General features: G+C 44.6%; 2 protein-coding genes, 1 long non-coding RNA gene and 1 other non-coding gene across 8 annotated transcripts; 1 reads left to right on the forward strand and 3 right to left on the reverse strand.

The window, feature by feature from the left end:
• Window positions 1-2,602: 2,602 nt before the first annotated feature.
• LOC9266973 (uncharacterized) lies at window positions 2,603-3,286 on the reverse strand. The gene is made up of 3 exons (XR_001544385.3): window positions 3,154-3,286; window positions 2,877-3,049; window positions 2,603-2,740 (listed from the first exon to the last, which is right to left on the reverse strand). It is a non-coding gene; the product is annotated as an uncharacterized lncRNA (long non-coding RNA).
• A 1,244-nt stretch (window positions 3,287-4,530) lies between these two features.
• On the reverse strand, window positions 4,531-21,098 carry LOC4333244 (uncharacterized). 5 transcript variants are annotated; one of them, XR_010740352.1, is made up of 3 exons: window positions 20,320-21,098; window positions 6,054-6,119; window positions 4,531-4,779 (listed from the first exon to the last, which is right to left on the reverse strand). XR_010740352.1 is itself a non-coding variant. In XM_015773778.3 (2 exons), the coding sequence occupies exon 1, from the start codon at window positions 21,024-21,026 to the stop codon at window positions 20,322-20,324; it is 705 nt and encodes a 234-aa protein (XP_015629264.1). In that variant the 5' UTR covers window positions 21,027-21,098; the 3' UTR covers window positions 4,531-4,784; window positions 20,320-20,321. The 5 variants fall into 5 exon arrangements, 2 of the variants coding, with proteins under 2 accessions (XP_015629264.1, XP_066165109.1); XR_010740351.1 differs by having other exon boundaries at window positions 4,531-4,784; XR_010740353.1 differs by lacking the exons at window positions 4,531-4,779; window positions 6,054-6,119 and adding exons at window positions 7,099-7,275; window positions 8,352-8,417.
• Window positions 12,389-14,683, reverse strand: LOC136355651 (uncharacterized). Its single transcript, XM_066308481.1, has 3 exons — window positions 13,792-14,683; window positions 13,208-13,536; window positions 12,389-13,141 (listed from the first exon to the last, which is right to left on the reverse strand). The coding sequence occupies exons 1-3, from the start codon at window positions 14,681-14,683 to the stop codon at window positions 12,389-12,391; spliced, it is 1,974 nt and encodes a 657-aa protein (XP_066164578.1).
• On the forward strand, window positions 14,202-14,308 carry LOC112938479 (small nucleolar RNA R71). Its single transcript, XR_003241678.1, has one exon. It is a non-coding gene; the product is annotated as a small nucleolar RNA R71 (small nucleolar RNA).
• Window positions 21,099-23,336: the final 2,238 nt, after the last annotated feature.

The following is a 23,336-nucleotide window of genomic DNA, read 5'->3' on the forward strand; positions in this document are numbered from 1 at the left end:
CCAAATTTCTATGTGTTCATAAATTTGTAGTCTTTATGTTTGTAAATTAAAACATTACAACTGCGGTACTGAAAAAGTCACTAAAATTGTGAGTTTCATAAAATACACTTATTTTTGCACATAGGAGTTGTATAATCTCTAGGAACTTTATGCTATATCCTAAAATTATGAAACCACTTTTGGTTACCTTATAAATATGTAATCTTTTATCTGAAAAGAAATAATTTGACAAAACTACCTCCTAAAGTAAAACGATTAAGTAATCCTCTTTTTATTAAAGTTGTAAAATTTATAACTAAATATTTTAACTCCAAATGTGGTGAACCAAATTTTGTTACAACCAGTGAGTTATGCTCCATTACTTGAAAATGGTAGCTTGTTAAAACTAGCTAGAAAATGTCAGTTTTTATATGACATAGGGTAGTTCTTACGTAATTACAGATATGCCATATTCAGTGTATATGGCTTGTTATTTTTATATCTCTCAAACCACAAATGTAAATGAGATGATTCTTGTTTCTAAAACCAGTTTATCATACTCTCTACCTACTGTAATTAGGCCATGATTTATAGAGCATGTTGCATATGCATGTTTATTTGAATCATATTTGCATATTTGCCTCTTATCGGTAGATTCGGAGAATTCGGAGTACGTGCAGCAAAGACTCCGAGGTTGAGTGTGAGTTCACACAGCAGCAAGGCAAGCGTCTATGCATATTGAACCTATGATTTCACAAAACTTATTTGCTTGCAAAAACTATATATATGCATGAGTTGAATTGCCTTAAAATGTCGGTAACGGGTAGAGTTGTTTATATCCAACTAGGTGATACCCCGCGCTTTGCGGCGGGAATTACTGAGTAATCTTTCACATGTTTTTTTAAACAGTCAAGCTATTGACAACAATTATAATAGTTTGCCAAACCTGGTTATAGTAGAGAGATAAAATTAATATACCATGTAGAAAATTATCAACAGAATGTTAGATTGCTGCCTAATATTTATATTGCAAGGAGAAGTTAGGAAGAAAATAGATGAAAGGGCAGGGTTTATTTGTACTAATCTTGGAACAAAATTCTCCGTATCACATGATTCCTAGTAATTGAAAACATATATCCAAGAAAAAGATAATTACATAAATTATATATTTGTTGAAATAATTAGATCATTGCAGGTACTATGTCCTTAAGTATATTCCTGTATGTGTCATAAACTGGAAGACAACTTGTATATAGATTTGGTCCAATCAACTGAGATAATTAATTCGATATCGATATTGAAGTATTTATAAACAAATTAATACGATGACCTAGTATAGATTTGATGGTTCGATTTGGACAGGAAATTTGTAGGAACAATACTACACTTTCAAGTTTCTTCTTCTCCCCTACTCTATCAATATATAAGGCAATCTTCTTGCCTTTCCTTAAAAAAAAAGTTTCTTCTTCATGCTGACATTTTGGAATGTCAAAGCTTAGTGATTAAGTAAACTAAATACTTGGCACATTCAAGAATGTATCACATGTTAACCAAGAGCATTCTGCGTGAGAGCTTAATACTAAAATCTATAAAAAAATAAACAGGGATGAGAGAAGAAATGTGGGAGCACCTATGGATCGGGCGACCGATCTGGGGCTGGGAAATTGGGCGCTGACCAAATTACTTTAAACCGATTTTTCTCTTAAATTACTTATCCAAATCATGATCCGATTGCACTATTAAATTCGTTGCAATTAAATCTTCAAAACAAAACCACACATGGATATATTCCGACGAAAAAAATAGCTTATTATTGATTTTTTTAAATGTTGCATGATGTTTCATCAGGTATATCGGAATTGTCTCACTAAGTAAATCGAAAATGTTTCACTCGCTTAAATCGGGTGTTGTTACACCTTATATAAAAACAATGTTTCAGCAAATAGCGAAAGAATGTTTCAGTTCACTGCAACATTAGATTTATAAATAGTGAAACATTGTAATTACACTAAGTGAAACATTTTTCGGTGGAACAAAAAATAAACCAAATTCCCTTAATAGGGGGTTTCTAAAATATGTGGGTTTTTTGTTGCAATGGAATATTTCGTTCACTGCAACATTAGATCTATACATAGCGAAACATTGTGACTACACTAGGTGAAACATTTTTTATGGAAAAAAATAAACCAAATTTCCTTAATAGAGAGTTTCTAAAATATGTAGGTTTTTTTTGTTGCAAAAGAGTATTTTAATTCACTGCTAGCTATATTAGATCTATATATAGTGAAGCATTATAAGTACACTAGTTGAAACATCTTTTTGTGGAAAAAGGGAGAAAGAAGTGGGTGGGCCAACAGGTAGCACGTGGGCCAGGGGCGCGCGCGGGGCGAGCGCCCGATCCGTCTCCCTCCGTGCCGATCGACTGGCGACAAGCATTATCGAAGAAATGATGGAAACATGGCATGATACAAACTAATAAAAATAGGAAAAGATACATACCGTATAGGAAAAATCCTTGTGTCCAACTCGATCCAATAATTTTCTATGCAGATCTTATAGTGAATAATTAAATAATTGTTCTACCTTTGTCCAAGATTGTATATATATCCAATGACGTCCTAGGGTCCTGTAGCAACTCGTTTCAAGGCCAAAGCTGCCTATAACTGCTAACAGATAAATCCATGTGCCTGTGGATAAGTGAATACAAAATTTAACTTGGTATTTCCTTGTGATTCATCATGCAAGCCCCAACAACAGAGACCTAAAATCAGGGGAAGTGAATGTAGGTATTTTATCAGAAACTTTCCGAACAACAAAAACTGGCATACAACTGATGCAAGTGCATTTGGGCATTTTATCAAACACATAGTGCACATATAATTGGTTAGTGTGCGTACCTGTGCTAAACGGCAGAAGCTTGTGTGGATCCAAGCGATACAGGAAGAGGGAAAGGGATCCTCTGACTTAACTGCTGTGCAGTTGAGTCACTGATATGTGGGCCATAGCAAAGTGGGACCCACAGAGGATCTGCTTCCAGGAAGAAGAGTTTGTCCAGCAACGCGTAGTTGATCTATGGGGGAGGTGAAGGCAATTGATTCAGAGCTCTCGAGGTATATTGCTTGATATAGGAGCATTTGAAAGCGGTTATGAAGAGGATTCTTATTGCTGATTTACTTTGAGTCAGAAGGGGAGGAGTCCTGGCGATGCGGCAGCTCGAGCTGCGCATGGTAGCAACTCCCTCGCAACCCCTGTCAATGCCTCGCTTCCTCTTGCGGCGCTGTGTAGCATGTGGGATGGACGGGGCTATGTTTTTATTCTTTTCTCGGAGAAGCGGAGGGGCTTGGTCAACGAGTAGCCTAGGCTGGCCCAATATTACCGAAACATTCATCTGGGAAATCTGCAGGACGATCCAACGGCTCAGGAAGTGACGTGGCTCAATATGGTGCAAGCTTTATAGTAATAACTGTATAGGACTATATAGGAAGAAGGGATTTCATGCATTTCCCTTCCTTTAATATATTGTTGCCCTGTAACCTTGTCACCTTCAATTGTAAATGGTTAGGATGGTTTATTCTATCATCGAATGCTTAGCCGTGCTTAGGTCTACTTTTGATTCACCACCCGTGATTTATGGGTATTAAAATCTGATTACCTCACTCAATGATTAATATGGAAACATGCTTTAACTTGGACGGGTGATAGGGCGATGACGGGACGGTGATTTTCCCTGATGCAAGTAGCCTCGTCTGGGTTGTTAAGGACCGAACATGTTGACGTATATTCAAGCACCATACGTACTTCCACACGCCTTATTTGGGGCCGGCTTGTCTGTTTTCAAGTTTATAGGATGCAATTGGAAAGCAAATATGCAATTGGAAAGGGAAATATGCAATGTGATACAAGTTACCTCAGTGGGGAGAGAGATGTCTCCCCCCAAGCTTGGCTTTCGCTCAGGGTCCTTGGTAAGGATTGAATCCCTGAAAGCGGAAATATGCTTGAAGGTCATCGTGTTGTTGCTGCATCATGTTGTTGATGTTGGCAAATTGAGCATTAGTAGTCTGTTGTCATTCTTGTGTCTGAGCTATGTGTTCCGTGAGGTTGTATTGGATCTCCCCCGTCTGCACATCAAGGGTGTCCATTCTCCTAGTGATTTCACCCAAGTCCCAACGAGAGGAACTCGAGCGCCATTCACTTGGACATGGAGGTACTCCACTTGATCTGGGAGGTTGGTTGTCCCCCCACTATATGTCATGAGGCGCATGCCACCGGTCCTCACTGGCACTTGCCCAGCTTGAGACACCGATGTTGTGGCGTGGAGCTTGGGTCCATCCGAGTGCATCCCCAGTTGGTTCCCAACCTGCCTCATATAATCTGCACGGGTGTTGAGGATGATGAACTTTCTCGTTCGTTCCTTGCCATGTTGTGTGTGTCCCTGTATACTCCACCTGCATGAGATTCTTCTATGGTCTGCAGGGGAATGGTTAGCTCACGGCAGTTGTACAAATGATACCCCGCATTTGGTAACGGGATTTCATTTTGTCACGACCGGAATTAACCCAGCGGGCATTCCATACGTGTGTGTATTACTCCTTGTCCCAGGAGGCAAGGTACACCAAAAGTTGATACAATTCAGAGTTTAACAAGCGGAAGCGTAAATAGTTAATTTATTACATGAGCGATGAAGGCCCAGCACACACGAAGATAAACGAGAAACAGCGGAAGACTAGGGCGACGACCACAGGCACTTGACGGCAGGCACGAGCTAGACACCAAAGCCTTCATCCTCCAGGAACTCCTCTTCTGGGCTGGGGAAAAATTAAGCAAGATTGAGTACAACCACCTACTCAGCAAGACACACCCACGAATGCAGAATAAATGCAAAGGAGTACAAGGGAGTTATAATAAAGGGGTTAGGGTTTGCAGTAAACAGCATTTAAAAGTCACTTAGTTGCCCAAAGCTATTTTGTAAAGACGATTCTAGAGCTACACAATGTTATAATCAAGGCCGTGTACCCACACGAACCTGCCTTAACCCAAGGCCTTCGATGATTCAGACCGAACTGACAACCCGACCTGGGTCCTAGCTCGTCCCAAGCCAACCCAGACCAACCATACCACATTTTAGTTGTTAAGCATGTTTTAAGAATTAAACCACTAACTTGGGTACATTGCTAGGCTTGCCCATAACCGAGGGCGCGGCTATTCGAATAGATTATACTTTGATCAGAGGTGTACATCTTTACCCACAAGACACATCTTTCTCATGTGTAACCATGTGCCACATACCACCACGGCATACCGACGAAAGACGTGACATAGTTCTCAATCCATCCTAGCCATAAACAAGAGTACCGACCCAACCCTGGCTACGGCCAGGATTCCCGAGACAGGTAACCAAGGTTGAGCCCCTAGCAGCAGGACACCGGCCATGTGCCATGACATCTCGACTACCGGGCCGCAGCTCGTGTAGCCTTAATTTGCCCTAGAGATGTCCATCGAGCCCCGACTTCGTCCATCCCTATCCGTGTATTTTTGCCCATGACCAGACTGAGCCACGAACTAAGCCTTACCCACTAGACATGTGGAAGTACGGTAGTGCTTTGCAACAGAGGCCCGAAGACCGGTCCTTATAGTGGCCGAGATGCTACTATCAAAACCATGCACCTCGAGCCCAGCCTAAAACCATTTTAGGGGTATTGAATAGAGGGGGAGGTGTGTGTCCAATTCCAACATAAGCCAACCATTCCATAATGTCCAAATGATATGAGAATTCCTAAAGTCTAAAGTTATAAAATCACCTAATGTTGTCTAATTAATCAGCGAGGCATCTACCTAAATTCATGCTCGTGGAACCATGAATAGGGTACCCACTAGTTGGGGGTTTTGTTTATCCTAGGGTAAACAAGGTAATAAATAACAATAGCAATAACAATAAGGTCATAACAAAGGTAAATAGGCATGGCTAAATAAAACAGTGATAACACGGGAATTTAAATAAAACGATATTGCAATAATTTAAACCAAAATAGTTTTATAAACTGGGATTCAATATGCTCAAGGATGATGTGACTTGCCTTGCTCGCTTTCCCAAACGTTGGCTTCAACCTCCACGTAGAGCGGATCTTCTGAAGCTGCAGCGTCTACACGGCCAATAGAAAGAAAAAGGCTTTTACTCTAATAAACTCCATATAACAAGCAGAAACAAAGCACAAAAATAGGTTCTTGACTTCTTAAGGAAAAATTAGAGACTTGAACGGTCCAATTCTGAGTTCAAAAGGCCAAGATATGGCCATTTGAAGTTTATATGCTCTTAATGTGAATATTTGCAAATTTCTTCATTTAAATTTTAATTAAAAAATAGGGTTTATTGTGTCAGTTGAGGGGAGGGAGCGCGCGGGCCGGGTCCATGGGAGTGGTGGGCCCCACGCGGCAGCCCCTCGGTCCACGGTGGACCGGGTGCACCCGCGGCTCACCAGCCGGCGCCGGGGGCCCCACACGTCAGCCGCACCCGAGGGCACGGGGGGCTGACGGCCAGGCCCCACGCGGTGGCCACACGGTGCGCCCAGAGGCGGCTACATCGGCGCGGCCGGCGGGAGGAGGCGCCCGCGCCCCTATGGCCGCCGGCGGCGGCCATAGGCGCGGCGGAGCGGCGGCCAAGAGAGGGGAAGGGAAAGGGGAAAGAGGCGGCGGTCCACGGCTCACCCCGGAGCGACGACAGCGACGAGGAGGCGGCCGAAGTGGAGGGAGGCGGTGGTGCGGCTCGAGTCGACGGGGTCGGCGGCGTTCCGGCGGTCGGCGACCGAAACGGAGGGGTGGACGAGGTCGGCGACGGTGCGGCGAAGCCGGAGGAGACGACGCCGAGGTGGGGGACGGTCCCGGCGAGCAGCTAGGCCCAGCCAGAGGTCGATGGCAACGGCGGAGAGAGAGGACGACGGCGCGAGCTCGATTCCGACGGGGAAAAAGGGCGGCGAGTGGCGGAAACGGACGAGGGAAGTGCGGGGAGGGTTTATATAGGGTTGGGAGTGAGAGAGTGCGGCCGGCGGGTGTCACGCCCGGAAATTCACTAGTAATTTCCGAACTTATTTGTGCATAAAACCCTCGTCTAGGAATCAGCCGAGGTACACAAACTGACAATTCAATATACAAATCCATGATAATAATAACGTTACATACTCACAAAAGAAAAGAAAACAGCAGCGGAATAACGGTCTAGCGATGGCTTCAGCTCCACTCTCACAGGCAGCTCAACTGGGGTATAAGCCAAACGTCTTCTCCTTCTGGATCCTTTTTCTTCAACTGAGGTTGATTGATTATTGCAAGAATGAGCATATGACATACTCAACAAGCCACACAGCAAATATGCAAGTGCACAAGGATACCAAAGGATGGCATAATATAGGCTCATTTGCAAAAGCAGCATTTAGCAAACATTTAAGAGAAGTAAAACAGTAGAGTAATTAATCATCAATTTTAATCAACACTGAACAGCACCCCAATGCTGCACAAACTCCAAACCAGGAGCTAAACAAATTATTACCAGTTATTGCATCAATAACTATTTGTGAGAGGTGTGAGACTAATCACGAAAAATATTGCTCAACCAGCCCATAACCGCGGGCACGGCTATTCGAATAGTTTTACTCTGGCCAGAGGTGTACCACTGTACCCACAAGACACGATTCCACACATGTTGCCATGCCCCGAAGTACCACCACGGCACTGCAAAGGGGGAAATCGTGACAATACCCTTCGCACAACACAACTCACCATAGTGCACCATTCCTGGATTATAATCACCCCCTCAAAAACCAAAGGCATGGACTCCCCAGCGACCCCCACGGACTTCTCGCCGCTTCTCAGTCTGGCACCCCGTAATGAACCATGCTATACAAAAGATAAAGCCGTTGCCCACGCTGGCTTGTGGTTGGTACGGTTAATGTTTCACAACAGTAGCTCGCGAACCGATCCTTAATTGTCATGAGCACGAACTTCAAAACCATGTGCTCACAACCCACCATTGACAAGTTTTAATTATCAATTAATTATCATAACACGATTAACCATCGTAAGCTACATTTAAATCTAACCATAAGTAATAATGTAATATGATTCACCCCATTAATGAGCTAATGTTTCTAAGCATGGCTAAGCAATTATATCTATATAGCATTTAGCTGAACCAAACCAATATATAAGGTTCTAGCTAATCGAATTCTAACCCATAGGAAAATAAAGTCATCTTCGGCCAATAATTAATTGGGAAAGGCTCACCACCCGATGACATTCGAAAATAATGCATAAGTTGAAATAAAACATTAGCTTTAAATGGGTTCAACATGCTCAAAGGGTCGTTTGGGATCTGTGTGACTTGCCTTGAGCTTCATCAAGCGCTTCTGAACCTTCCTCAACGAAAACGCTCTCCTTCAGAACGTCGGAAACTAAAGCGAAAGAACAAAATCAACAAAACAGTACAAAAACAAGCATAAACAATACATGTGGATATTTTTAACATGTAGATCTCGATTTTAGAAAAATTTAGCAACTTGAACCACTCAAATCGGAGTTACGATGAATTAGTTATGAATTTCTGAAGTTTTAATCTATTTGCATCTAGAAAAAAAACTGGAAAAAGAAAATATGACGTCATGCTGACGTCATCATCGCGCAATTTCACGGGCAACGACCTTGCCGGCGATAGAGAGGTCGGCAGGGCTATCTAAAGTCATCTACACGTAGAGGACGATGACGCGAACTCACCGGTACTAGCAAACGCGATGGACGACGACGAATGGTGGCCGGCGGCGAGCTCTAGCGGCGACACGGCTCGGGTCGTCGGCGGCGGCGGCTCTCCGGTGACCGGCAACGGCGGCGAGGGGGCAGCCGAGGTTCCCCGCCTCCGTGCGCACCTAACGGCGACGACGGGAAGCGGCGGCGACTGCTAACGCGATGGCGTGGCGCGGCTGAACGTCGGCCGGCGGCGGCGGCGGCTTGGACGGCGTGGCGGCGGCGCTACGGGGGACGAGAAGGCTCGGGAGTTGGTGCAAACGAAAGAGGACGCCAAGGGGATGCTATTTATAGGCTTGGATTAGAGAGATCGGACTCCAAACGAGAGGATTTGAGCCGGAAAATCCGAGGGTTAGTTGGAGAGATAAACTCGAAAACGAATTCGATTCCACGTTGATTTCTTCGGGATAAAGTGCGACGACGGGAAGCGGCGGCGACTGCGAACGCGACGGCGCGGCGCGGCTGGACGTCGGCCAGCGGCGGCGGTGGCTTGGACGGCGTGGCGGCGGCGCTACGGGGGACGAGAAGGCTCGGGAGTTGGTGCAAACGAAAGAGGACGCCAAGGGGATGCTATTTATAGGCTTGGATTAGAGAGATCGGACTCCAAACGAGAGGATTTGAGCCGAAAAATCCGAGGGTTAGTTGGAGAGATAAACTCGAAAACGAATTCGATTCCGCGTTGATTTCTTCGGGATAAAGTGCGATTCTTGGGGGGAAGGATAGAGGAGGATAAGAGGAATATTTCCCCTCAACTAATTTTGCAAACGGAGCACGGGATGCGGCGGATTTGGTGGAGGAAGCGGCGGCTGCACAGGTACAGGACGGCAGCTCGGGCTTCTGTCCAAGCTTGAAGATGAGCAGTACAGGGGACGCAAATTAGACTTTCGGCTGGGCTTCTACTTCCAAGGACTGATTAAAGGAGGGACAAAAAGCAGACGTCGGGAAAGAGAGCGAAAGGACTGCAGGCTGAGAGGAGACTGGGCCGAGAGTGAGAGGACTTTTCCTAATTCGGCCCGAAAAGGAAAAGGTGAATTTTAATTACTTTTCCAATTAAATTAATCACTGAAATGATCTTTGAATTGTTAAAAATACTTCTATTGCTCAAATAATTTCAAGAAAAATCTTGAAAATACTTGGACCCTCAAAGTATTTAACAAAATTATAATCAGACCATTTAATGATTAATTTAATATGTGGATAATTACTGAAATGTTCTTTGTATGATTAAAATTAAGAATTCAGCTCCGAAAAATCCGAGAAAATTCCAGAGAGTATAATTAACCATGGAGGATTTAATAAAAATTAAATCCATCCATGCTTTATATTTAGGAAATTTTATTTCCCACATTTAACTTCACTTGTAAATTAATGAACATTTAATATAAATTCTAATAATAATTTATTAAATAATTTATAAATCCTGAAACGAAAATCAGGACGTGACAGCGGGGGAGGAAACCGGCGCGGGAGACCCGGCCGCCATTAATGGCGCCGGCGGGATTAGTGGGGGGCTTCCATCCGAAATAAAGAGAGAGAGAGGGGAAAATGGGGGGAAAGGGAGAGGGAATCAGGGGAAATATTTCCCCCATTCAATTTTGAACGGGATCGGCGGAGCACGGCGGAGCACAGCGGAGCGCGGTGGATTTGGCGGCGGCGGGGGCGCTAGGCGCGAGCGGAGGGAGCGGCGCATGCGGCGGGAGGAAGGGGATGATTGGTGGGCCCCACCCGTCAGCGAGGGTGGCGGGCGGGCCCGTCCGTCAGCGGCTGCACGTGCAGGGAGAAGCCGAGTGGTCCACGGGGAAGAAGAGAGAGGAGGAGATGGGCCGGATTCGGCCCAAGAGAGGGAAGGAGGATTTTTAGAGGTTTTCTTTTTATAAAACCTTTTCAACTTTGTTTATTTCTTGATAATTATTATTTGTGCTCTGAAAATTCCACTAAAATTTATTTACACATTTTAGGCTTTTAGGAAATATACAAAAATCCTCCAAGCCTTTTTTGACTTTTAACTTTGCACATTTTAATTTTTGGAGGCTTTTCACTAGGATTTTAATTATTCTAGGCATAATTTAAAGGATGTATTTTAGGGTCGTTTTGGGGCGTGACACATTTGTACAACCGGGGTAAAAGTATATCAAAGATCCGTCTACTCCATGTTTAAGAATATGCCCATGCACTAGATAGTTCTCATCAATACAGGGACGAGCTGCTGAGATGAAAGCGATTTGGTCACTAACGACCCCTAGCACTTTCGCTATCCTAGTAATCAGAGAAATGCACTCAATAGGAGCAGAAAATCTTATACTTTCTAACCATTCCCTTATCATACATTTCACAGGAGCAATTTTGATTTTTCTAACCATAGCAAACATGATAATTAATTCATCCCCCCTAATGGGTCTAAGATCACCTCTAGGAAACAAACTCAGAGCAATCCACTTGTGCATGAGCCTAACTATAGGATTATGGATATCATTTGTCCTAGGTTTCTTGCAAATTGGAGCACCAGAAATACCTTCCCAAAACCTATTTTTCTCGAACCCAGAAATTCCTTTCTAGAGATCGATTTTACAAGAATCGTGAAAGCCAAAAAGTGTACTCAATCCTTTCCATGTAAGTGTATACTCTTTATGGAAAAAGCGAAAAGAAATTCCATCTTCTATTTCTTTCAAAGTGCACAGAAATTGCAAAGTAACCAAACGAGAACCAGGCTCATCTACCACAAGAAATCTCTGCCAACCAACAGCTTTCCAAATAGCACGAAAATCAACATCCATTCCTATCTTTTTCAGCAGCTCCGGAGAGTATTCTCGCGTGTGAGCATGCTCCCGGTCGCTTAGCATGTAGTAGGCTTGTCTTTCCTGATTGTCGACAAGGTCAAGGTCGGCGTCGTTCAGGAGACATCGCGGAGCTTCGGCATCTTCCATCGTGACATCAGCTGATGAACAAGCGCTAGACTCATCATGATTGACTTGACGAAGAGCCGGACCACTTGAATAGACGAGGCAGCCGCCTCCTCATTCTGCACAATGGAGCAAGAATGGTCTAACTCGGCGGGGGTTAGAATAGCAAGAGTGTCACACGCCGGTTAGTTTCACCAAAGCAACATGTATATATGCAGCTAAGTATTTGAATTTGAGGGAAACAATCAAAGCTTGAATGAACTTGAGAGAAAACTTTGGAGAGGGAATGAAAATGTGCTGAAATGGGGTGGATTCCCCTCTCCCGGCCGGTTGGCTTAAGTAGTGCACCCACAACGGTCAAAACTGACATGTGGGGCCCACTAGCCATTGCCTCAAAAAAGGGAGGCAGCCGATCGAACCCCTGGTGGGCCCAACCGGCCCCACTTTCGGCCGTTGGGTTCCAACGGTCAGTGTGGTCGTGGCACAGTGAATTTTCGTTGAAAATTTTATTTTGGTTTGTTTTTAAAAATTCATTTGAAGAATTTCCTCAAAATTCTGAAAATCCTAAATGCAATTATGAAATTCAAACATGTGATGATGCAAAAATTTAAATTATTGAAAACAAATATGCGGATACATACCAATTTATGTGTTGGTGAAGGTCGCATCATTTTAAGTCCGACGTGCAAGACCGTACCACGTGCAAGACCGTATCTCCTTTCAGTTCAGTGCACTGATTTTCCACCTGTCTCCGGAGGTAATGGAGTAGGCGTCTTTGACTTTTCTTTCCACACCTTCTTTGGTTTTGGTGTGGAAGACGGCTTCGACTGCTCTAGCTTCTTGGCCAGTGTACTTAATTTTACCAGTATCTTCCAATAACGGTTCGTGGGCATCGTTGTTTCCTTTTCCAGGAAATTCTGCATGAACTTTACCAGGCTATCCATCTTGGGTGGCTCCACTTCGACCACTTGAATATTCTGCGGATTTGGCCCGTACTTTATTCTGACCATGGAGCATTGTTCAGTCCTTGGCTGAAACTGAAACTTTTCCTTCTTCCCGTTGATATGGAAACGGATACTTCTCGTTTCCACGTCAATGTTGGCTCCTGCGGTGCTAAGGAACGGACGCCCCAGGATGAGCGGCGTCTCTTTTCCATTGTCCATATCCAGCACCACGAAGTCAACCGGGATGAAGAAATCCCATATCTTGACTAGCATATCCTCCGCAATCCCCGTCGGGTAACGGACTAACGAGTCAGCCAGTTGTAGGCGCATCGGTGTTGGTGCCAACACCGTGAAGTTGAGCTTGTCAAAGACGTTCTTTGGCATGACGCTGACACTAGCTCCGAGATCACACAGGACTTGGTCAAACTGCTGTGCCCCGATCGAGCAGGTGATCGTAGGACACCCCGGATCCTTCTTCTTTTCTAGGAGCTTGTGGAGTATGACGTTGCTGCACTGCTCCGTCAGCTTAACCACCTACATTGTTGGATGCGGTCTCTTGTTGTTGAGGATATCCTTAAGATAACGGGCATATGTTAGCACTTGCATAGCATCCAACGGCACGTTGATGTGAATCTTCTGGATTACTTCAACAAAGCGAGCGAACTGCTCGTCCACTGACGGTTTCCTACTCCGTTGATGAAACGGCAGCAATCGTGTGTCGCAGTATTCCTGCGGCACGGCCTTTTCTGGCTGAACCTCTTTGTCAGCCGAGTTACTCGATGGCGCTTCTCTGGCAACCCGATTAGTTCCTGCAGGGTTAGGATATGGCGGATCACGAGTGGACTTACCTCCTCTCGTCGTGATCGCCATGACATTTTCAATGGAGGAGTCGGTCTGCTCCGGAATCCTCCCAGTTTCAGTTGCAGGGACTAAAGAAGCCAATTAAGCTAGCTGGGTTTTTATCATTTTAATGAAGCTCAGCTGGTTTTGAAAAGTAGAAGCGAAGCCATCTAGCTTAACATTGATGTTCTCTAGGATCTTGTCATTGGCAGCTAGCTTTTTGCTTAAAGCATCAGTGGTTTTAGCTTGCGCAAAAATGAGATCCTTTAAGGAGGGTTGGTTAGAGAAGTTACCGTTGTTGTTTCCTCCTTAATAGTATGGGTGTGTCTAGTTCCACCCTTAACCTCCTCGTGGACGATTCCCGTTGTTGTTGTTGCCCATGTACATCGCATCCTCACGAGTTTCTAGGCAGTCGTTCCCAGAGTGACCCGTGCCGCCACAGACCTCACACGTGACGTGTGAGTCCAAGGCCTTGATGGTGCCTTGTGGCCGTTTGTCGTGGTCGTCCAGTCGTTTCATGAGGAGGTCCAGCTTGGCAGCGAGTAGTTCCGTTTCCTTGACGAAGCACATACCTCGCTGATGGGTTTGGAGTCGTTCCTCGCTCCAACCCATATTGGAGACCATCTTCTCTATTAAATCAACGGCTCCTCGAACCACCTTAGAGAAGAACGATCCTTCAGCTGCCGCGTCCAGGTGGTCACGGGACATTGGAGTGAGTCCATTATAGAAATTCTGCAGAATCAGCCAGCCGTCCATCCCATGATGAGGACAGACGGCCACATACTCCTGAAGTCGTTCCCATGCTTCAGGAATGGACTCAACCCTTGTCAGCTGGAAACTAGAAATCCTTCCACCAAGGGCATTGGTTTTGCCCATCGGAAAGAACTTCGAGAGGAATGCCGTAGAGCATTTGTCCCAGATGTTGACAACAGCACGGTTGGCATAAAACCATTGCTTCGTTTTCCCGAGAAGGAAGAACAGGAACAGCCGCAGCCTGACGGCGTCTGGACTGACACCCTTTATACCCTTTATAGTGTACGTGATACAGATCTCTAGGAACTGCTGTAGATGAGCATTGGCATCCTCGTTAGGCTCGCCACAGAATGGGCAAGCTTGCGCCATCATGATGAGGCTAGACTTCAAGTCGAAATCAACGTCTCCCATGTTGATCTGCGGCCCAATGGCCACATTGCCAGTAGAGGGAGCAGCGAATTCGCGGAGGGTCTTGTCAGCCATAGTCTTGAAAGTCTGTGGCGCTGGTACGGCTGGATTTTTTGTCAGTAGAGTTTTCTGCGGAGCAATGAATCGCGGCCTGATGCTCCGGAAGAAAGCTTCTGGATTTTCTTTGAAGTTTTCCGCCAAGTTGAAACCAGTCATGCACTACCCTGTTTTCACAACAAAAGTGAAAACAACCAAGGTTAGCCTGCAAAGGGCAGTGATTATACAGAGGTAAATATAAAGTATTAGTTCATGTAATCTCTATTATGAATCTTCCCCAGCAACGGCGCCAGAAATACTTGTTGGTATTTCTAAACGACAGTACTAGAAATATAATTCCCAGCAATGGCGCAGAAATACTCCTGGTATATTATGGTTACAGAGTTCATCCGCAAGCGCACAGATATACCATTGTAGCATTTCACCCGAGAGTATTCCAAGGGTATTGTATTTATTTTATCCCGTGGGAAGATCATGTAGAGAGAACTTGACTAATAATTTATATATTACTTGTGATAATCATATTCTAAGCAGGGGTTAAGATAATCCTAGGGTAGAGTGACACACAAGCATTATCTACCCATTCTCATGATATATTATCTAAGCTAAGTGGAAAGAAAAGAGAAAGAAAATCTATTCCTATACTTCTAGTATACATAGTATACATACATTCTAGTTAACCGACATACTAGCTAATACCCTCTATCCGATGCCCTCCTAGTACTTTGAGAAGCCACCCTTGACTGCCGAGTTCCTTACGACAGCCCGTCATGACCATACAACCGGGGCTAAATACGGAGGAATACCCTCCCTAGGGAATGAACTTAGGACTATATACATGCGTGGGGAATACCCGTACTAAGCTGTCACCATCAGCGGCCCACCTCTCATCCGCAGCATATAACCCCAAATAATGATATCCGTAATCTAGACACCACGTCTAAACTACCAGATACTACTCTAATATCATCGTCATGACATAGAGTAATTGCATAAGCAAACATTATACCCGCACCAAAGCATCTCCCAGATAAGCTAGCAGTATATTCAATATAACATGAACATAATATAAAGTAGGTATTCATATACTCGGAAAGTATTTCAATACCATAAATGTATATAGAAGAGTATTCTAAATAAAGTACAAAGCTTACAAAAGAGAGGAGAAGAGCTCCTAGAGCCATACCTGAACTCTTCCGAAGGCTTCCGGACTCCTGATTTCTACTCTGTTCCTATTCCACTAGCTTAAGAATACTAAACTAACTTGAGAGAATATGAGAGAGCTCTTGCTTGAGGTGTGTGAGTGAAGTGAGAAGAGGAAGTCCTTTTATAGGCAGGTAATGACGGTTGTGATGGTTGGAATGGTCGGTAATACCCTCCAACCGTCATTGGGGATCAATCCCAACCGTCCAGAAGAAGCCCTGCATCCAACGGCGACGAGGGAGGTTCAGCCGAACCCCCTTGTTCGGCCGAACCAGGGGCCGGCCCAACCAGCCCAAGTTTTGGCTGGCGGCCTCCTCCGTTGCTTCACTTCATAGACTGGTGAATTTTGGCCCAATTCATCGTGTCAATTCTGAGTTCTTGGTCCATTCATGCATAAGTCTGATTCTTGACATCGTCCGATTGATTTATCATCTGAGTTGATGTCGATTCTCCTCCACTTTATGGTTATTCTCTTCAAAAGGTTAGTAAACCTAATACTAGTGGAATATTATTATTCTAACTTGTATATGCATTGCAAGCATAACTAGTTCTCCTTTATTTTGGTAATATTGACGGACGAAATTGATCGATAACGACCGTCAACACACCTACAGCTAGACAACTCAACTACCGAGCGACGGGACAAAACAACGGCTAGGCAAAGACGCACGGCAGAGGCACGCAGCGCAACGGTGCGGCAGTTGGCAGCGACGGTGGCTCAGCGCGGCAGCGGCTAGGCGGCGGCAGCGGCCACGACGACGATTCGGCCAACTACGACACAGGAACAAAACCCTAAAAACAGGAGGGAGGTTCTCAGCAGGGAGCAAAACCGGCAGGGAACACGACGACGACGGCGGCGCTAGAGAGGACACAACGTGCTAGGTTAGACGTGGAAACAATTGACATTGGGTTAACCAATTCAATTGAGAGGGGAAAATAGATTACCGGCGACGCGAGGGCGACGATGGCGGAGACGGCGACAGCGGCAGAACAACGCTAGGGCGGTGGCGGCGGCTAGCTTGGGCGGCGGTGGCGCGACAGCTAGGGTAGCTAGGGCAGAAAAGAAAGAAAAACTGGGGGAGGGAACACTTAAATAGGGGAGGACTAGATTAGGAAAGGGGGAGTCATAGATGGAGTAGGACTAGGACGGAGGGGAGGAGACTGACTCGGGCAAGGGGAGGGGGAGGGCGCGCGCGCCGGAAGGAGAGGGGGAGGGCGCGGCCGGCTGGGGAGAGGGGAAGGAAAAAGGAAAGTAGGGGATTAGGACTTACCCAAAAAGGAAAAACAATGCGGTGCTGTTTTAGGAAAGAAAAGGAAACGGTCCCGCGAACTGACACGTATACGGTTCGTCATGCAAAACGAAACCGCGGACTGAGAGGCGAGTGAATTGGGCACAATTCACGACCAAAGGCAAAGGAAGAAAAATTAACTTGACACTTTTAACTTAGCAACATTGCCTCTGGTAATCTGATATTTACTCTTTAAATCCTGTTAGTGATTTTCAGAGCAAAGAGAATTAGAAAAAAATTCTCCCTGACAATTCCAATTATTAAAAGTACTGTTAACTGGGGTTTTCTCCTGGTTAACCAAAGCAAATTCTTGAGATCATTTATTAGTGATTTGGAACCTAAGGGAAGGGAAAACTCCGGGTGTGACAGGGTCGTTCGACATCATCGACACCTCGTCACACAAAGCTATCACACTTCGTGACGACTTAGATAATTTGTTCAAGGTAAACGGCCAACATTTAAAAATTTTCCTTGAGTGGAATGAAGTTTTCGATGAAGAAGTAGACGTTATTGAACTAATCGATTTCGAGCCTCAATGAACTCATCTAAAATTTGCTTAAATTCTGTAAAATTGTATCATGTCTTGCTTGAATTAATTTAGTGTAGACGTGTGAAAAATTTAGAGGCCGACTGAGCCCACCAGGGTTCGGCCAAACCACGGCGGCGCCCGTTCGCCCCTAGGGAAGAGGGCAATCGGCGCCGCCGTGGGTCCGGCCGAACCCTAGCCAACCCCGATCGTTATCACGTAAGTGAGCTTTTTAAATCAGCATTTAAGCTTAGGCTAAATGTTTTGAGTTAATATGTTGTATAAAAAGCAGTCGGCATATCCTATAAATCATATTATTTTGGGGATTTAAGCTGCATATGCTTGGTATTTGGTTTAGTCGTTTTGATGACTATAATCATTAGAAACCACTCGGTTGGTTATTTTTTCCTTGACTATATATGTTTAGTTTGTTCAACAAATCACATAGTCGGGGGCTACAACTAATTAGGTGCATCTAGTCGATGCACCTTAATTTTTCTTTTTTAGCCCTTCACAGCTTGAGATGATTGAGGTACTCAGGAGTTGTGGCGAAAATGACTAAAGCACTCGGATCTTTTTATTAAACCACTCGGGAGAAGATTACCTTATCATCTGTGAAGGTCTCGGCCTCTCAGGGGCTACTGTGGAGATTATGGGTACCATATACCCACAGGGCTGCGTTACCCGACTAGTTATCGGGGGTAACTCATAGTAATAGAATATGTAAAGATAGGACTCGGGTATTACGTTAACTTGTATATCAAGGAAGTATCACGTAATCTTAGTCGGTTACAATTGTAAAATATATATAGAGCTTAAACCGTAAGGGATAAGGTCCGTATCTTGTAATCCCGACTCGTTCATCTATAGGAGTAGGGTATTACTTCTCATCGAGAAGGCCTGAACCTGTATAAATCCATTGTCTCATAATCCAACCACTTTCATAGCTTGTTCCCTATCCCTTTTTAGTACTGCCGAAATCTAGTTTCGACACCATGTTACAATAATTTTATTTCGTACCACTGCTGGAGAAACCATCTTTGGTCGGTCGGCCAAATTCCACAATAGTCCCGGTTCCAATGAAAACCGGGATTAAAAAGCATCTTTAGTCCTGGTTGATGTTACCAACCGGGACTAAAGATCATTTTTAGTCCCGGTTGAAGAAGTTGTTGGGTCGTGTCAGGCCCCAATTATTTTTAGTCCCGGTTGGTATAAATAACCGGGACTAAAAATAGATCTTTAGTCCCGGTACTAAAATTCACCCCAAGCTACGCGATCATTATCTCTTCACGCATATGTCTGTCCCTCCTCCCTTGGTCTTATCCCTTAGCCTCTTCTCCTCTACTCGTTCTCCTCATCACTCGTTCTCCTCTTCCTCCTTCTCCTCCTCCCCTTTCCCTCAACCCTGTCTTCCCGGCGGCGGCCGCCGCGAAGGAAGGTCGTGGAGGCGCGGAGGCCTGGCGGCAGCGGCTGCCCACGCGGAGGGCCCATGGCGGTAGGCGGCGGAGGCGCGGAGGGCCGCCCAACGGTGGCATGGGAAATTCTTTCTTTTTTTCTTCTTTTTTCCTTCTTAATGTGATGTGAATGACTATGATTTGTGCGATATGTGATTTGTGAATGGTATTGGGAGATATGTTATATGTGAACTATGTGTGATTTGTGTATCTATGATTCGTGCTTTCTGTTATTTGTGATTTGTGGTGCGATTGTGATTTGTTATTTGTTATTATAATGATTTGGAGATATTGAACATGAGAAAAGAAAAAAAGCTTTAGTCCTGGTTGGTGTTACGAACCGGATTAAAGATGTTGAAAAACTGAGACTATAGGGGGGGTTATGGGACTAAAGATGTTGAAAAACCGAAACTACAGGGGTTTTCAATCGGGAGTACAACCCCTCTCTCCACCAGTGTACTTTACCCCTCTTTTGATCAACGGTTCACATTGATCAACCATTTAATACATTTAAGTATCTCGCTAACTCCCTAAAAGATCTCGTTTGTGAATTGGGAGTACTCGGTACGTGCATGGGGCAAAATAATTGAAGTACGGAGTAGAAAGATTTGGGACAAGCTATAAAAAGGAAAATGGAAGAAACTAGGCAAGACTCTTGAGCACGACAAGAAGAAGTAACTTGCATATGGCCCATTCGAGTGGAGCAGGGAATGAAAAATGGGCAAGACTGCAAGAGGCGGCAGAGCAGAAGTGCAGAACACCCAAAGATGACGATTCAGATCAGGTTGCTATTGGGAGCAGAAATAGCATCCAAAATTGAGTCTCTGTAATTTGAGCTTGTCGACAACACAAATCAACTTGTAACCTTCAGTGATATTTCAACCTTGCAACTGAAATTGCCTAAATAATATTTTATTTGAAAGAGAATGCAGAAAACTATCATTTAAAAATGAAAATCCTATCTCCATTCGTATTACTCGAGTTCAGATTAAGATGCAGCTTGTCAAGACTATTTATATATTACACCTTTTACCCGTAGTCGACAAATCAAATTCAGTTTAATTAAAAACAAATCCACCGTGAATGAAACTAAGAAGAAAAAACCTACGGAGCAAATTCAGTATGAGATTGCAATTTCGAATATACTAAACACCAGATTCACCGAGTCTTACTGGTGCTAACCTTCATTCACTGTCACTGGATCGACTGGAGTGTGATGGAGAGACGGGATGTTGTGCTGCTTGTGGCTGTTCTTCTTCAAGAATGTTCACCACGGCATGGGCCACCTCGACGCTGCCGCAGCCGACGGCGCTCACCACCCTGCACCGTCCGCCGGTCACAGCCCCGCACCGGCTGACATCCACCGCCCTGCACATCTCGACCTCCACGCTGCCGCACCAGTCGACGCGCGCGCCCTTGCACCGTGCCAGGTGCACCTCGCCGAAGCTCTCCACGTCGGCGCGCCTGCACCTGGCTGCTCGCAGCGCGCCGCCGCCCCGGACCCGTGCCTCCCTGCACCGCTCGAGGGACACCCTGCCGGCCTGCTCCAAGTCCGCGGCGCGGCACCGCGTGACCGACACCGCCCGCGCGCCCTCCGCCCGCGCTGCGCCGCACCGGACGAACGACGCGGAGTCGACGCCGTCGGCGACCGCGTCTCCGCACAGGGTGAAGCTGACGCTGCCCCCGCCCCCGCCGCGCACGACGACGCTGCGGACGCCGCTGGCGGAGAGGTTCCCCGCGCTGGTGATGGTGACCGTGCCGCCGAGACTGGCCTGGAGGCTGCCCTCGTGGATGGACGTCTCCACGCCGTCGATCACAACGACGAACAGGTGGTGAGCTGTGACGGTGGAGGAGGAGGACTCCCCGGCCTTGGGATCGACAAGCGCCATTTCCACCGAGTGCGACAGGCTCGCAATTTGCTTTCCTCCGGTAGTTTGGGTTGGTAAGCTCTAGACTAGTCTGGAGGAGGAAAGGTCTTAATTTGCTTTAAAAGCCAAAGGACAGGGGCAGTTTGCAAGCGAAATAAAGTGGGTGAAGTGCTGGTGAACTAACAAATGCAGATCACTTTCTTTTTTTAATTGCTGGACTTTCCACAGCAGTCGAATTTTGGATGTCGGATCTACACTGGTCATCACTCATATAAATAAAAATAAGGCTTTGTTTAGATAAAAATTTTTTTTGGCAAAAACGTCACATTAAAAGTTTGCATACATGTATGGGGCATTAAATATGAAAAAAAAACTAATTATATAGTTTGCATGTAAATTGCGAGACGAATATTTTGAGCCTAATTACGATATGATTTGATAATGTGATGTTACAGTAAATATTTGATAATGATGGATTAATTAAACTTAATAAATTCGTCTCGTAGTTTATAGGCGGAATCTGTAATTTGTTTTGTTATTACTCTACGTTTAATACTTCAAATGTGCGTCCGTATACTTCAAAAACTTTACACCCAAAGAACTAAACACACCTTAAACTTTAACTATAGCAATCCTCACAAATACAAGATAGCATGAGAAGAAAAGAGAAAAGTAGAGATAAATAATATTGTTTATTTCATATAGGTAGTCTATATGCATATGGGTACCTTTTATTATTTTTTTTATATGGACTAGTTGCACAATAGTACTATGATCCCGTTCGATTCTCCAACAAGCATGAAGATTAAGTGCGTACACCAAACGAGACAAGTTATTAGCACATGATTAATTAAATTTTAATTATTAAAAACTTGAAAATGGATTTATTTGATTTTTATAGCAACTTATATGTAAAAAGCTTTCATACGAAACACACCGTTTAGTAGTTTGAAAAGCATGCTATTAAAAAGTGAGGAAAAGTTGGTTTTTTTAGAACGGGGCCTAGGTGGCTGAATGAAATATTATATTACTTGTGGACTACATTTGCATCACATTATGGATGCCATAAGAATGAGTTCTTTTGGTCACTTTCCTAACTCATCTCTCTCATTTTTTGCGCGCTCGCTTTTCAAACTGCCAAACAGTGTGTTTTTTTTTCAAATATTTTGTATATGAAAATTGCTTTAAAGACCATATTAATCTATTTTTAAATTTATTTTAGCTAATACTTAATTAATCATACGTTAATGCATACATCTTTTGTGTGCCAGAAAGAAGGGGTTGCCAACACCTCCTGCTGAACATAGCCTAACAAATTCCTGCCTGTGTCCTCACTTACCAATGGCGAGTCACGAGCTCACGACAGCTCCAGCTGTTAGAATATGTGTCAGAATATATAATCCTACTAAGAGTTAAAATTAGAGTTGGAATATGTGTAAAACTGAGTTAGAGTCAAACTCTGTCATAGGCTGTCTTAAATAGAGAGGAGACATCACAATGTAATCATGGCATTGACACTAGGGGTAGAAAAGAAGCTCGGGCTCATGGGCTCAGTTCGGGCTTGGCTTGGCTCGTAAGCCAAACGAGCCAAGCCCAAGCCTCCTTTTTAGCTCGTTGCTGGAAATGAGCCGAGCCGAGCCGAGCTAGCTTTCAAGCCGCTTGTTTTGGCTCACGAGCCTAGGCCATCATGTGTTTATATTGATTATTTTACTTTTTATAGCGTTATTATTTGTTAACTTGAAATTTATCATTAAGATTTTGAAGAATTGAATATATAAACTTATTTAAATTTTACATGTTGATAATTTGTTCTTGCTTTTTTAAATAATTACAAATATATATGAAGAGGTGTTTCAACGGGAAGGCTTGCAAGCCATCTCGAGCTGGCTCGAGCCAGGAAACAAGCCGAGCCGAGCTCAAGTTTTAGCTTGTTTCCCTAACTAAGCCAAGCCAAGCCAAGCCTAGTTTGTTACGAGCCACTGCAAGCCGAGCCGAGCTGGCCCATTTCCACCCCTAGTTGACACACGGGAAGATAATGGCGGTGTTGGTATTTCTTACGACCACAGATAAATCCGCAAGCGCACGGAATACCGCTGTAGCACTTCACCTTCGGGTGACCCCAAAAGGATATCGAACTTAGGGAACGTGTGAAATCTACCTAAGGCTAAAACTATTCAAGGACAACAATTAATGGTAGGCTAGTTAGGCTAGAGAGGACATTCTATGTGTTTTAATTGTCTAAGCTAAGCAAAGGTAATTTCCTATTTGTTGCTTCAGGCACCGACCCCTGCTGGTCTGCCAGCGTGGTTCTGGCTATAGCTCTATGATGTA

This window comes from Oryza sativa, chromosome 3, assembly GCF_034140825.1.
Source record: "Oryza sativa Japonica Group chromosome 3, ASM3414082v1".
In the NCBI taxonomy this organism is placed as follows: Eukaryota; Viridiplantae; Streptophyta; class Magnoliopsida; order Poales; family Poaceae; genus Oryza; species Oryza sativa.

Coding starts and splice junctions, on each gene's coding strand:
- LOC4333244 (XM_015773778.3), bottom strand. CDS start 21,026: ATGGCGCTTGTCGATCCCAAGGCCGGGGAGTCCTCCTCCTCCACCGTC.
- LOC136355651 (XM_066308481.1), bottom strand. CDS start 14,683: ATGGCTGACAAGACCCTCCGCGAATTCGCTGCTCCCTCTACTGGCAAT. Junction 13,537..13,791: donor CGGGAATCGTCCACGAGGAG/GTTAAGGGTGGA, acceptor TGGCTTCTTTAG/TCCCTGCAACTGAAACTGGG. Junction 13,142..13,207: donor TGCCGTTGGATGCTATGCAA/GTGCTAACATAT, acceptor CCAACAATGTAG/GTGGTTAAGCTGACGGAGCA.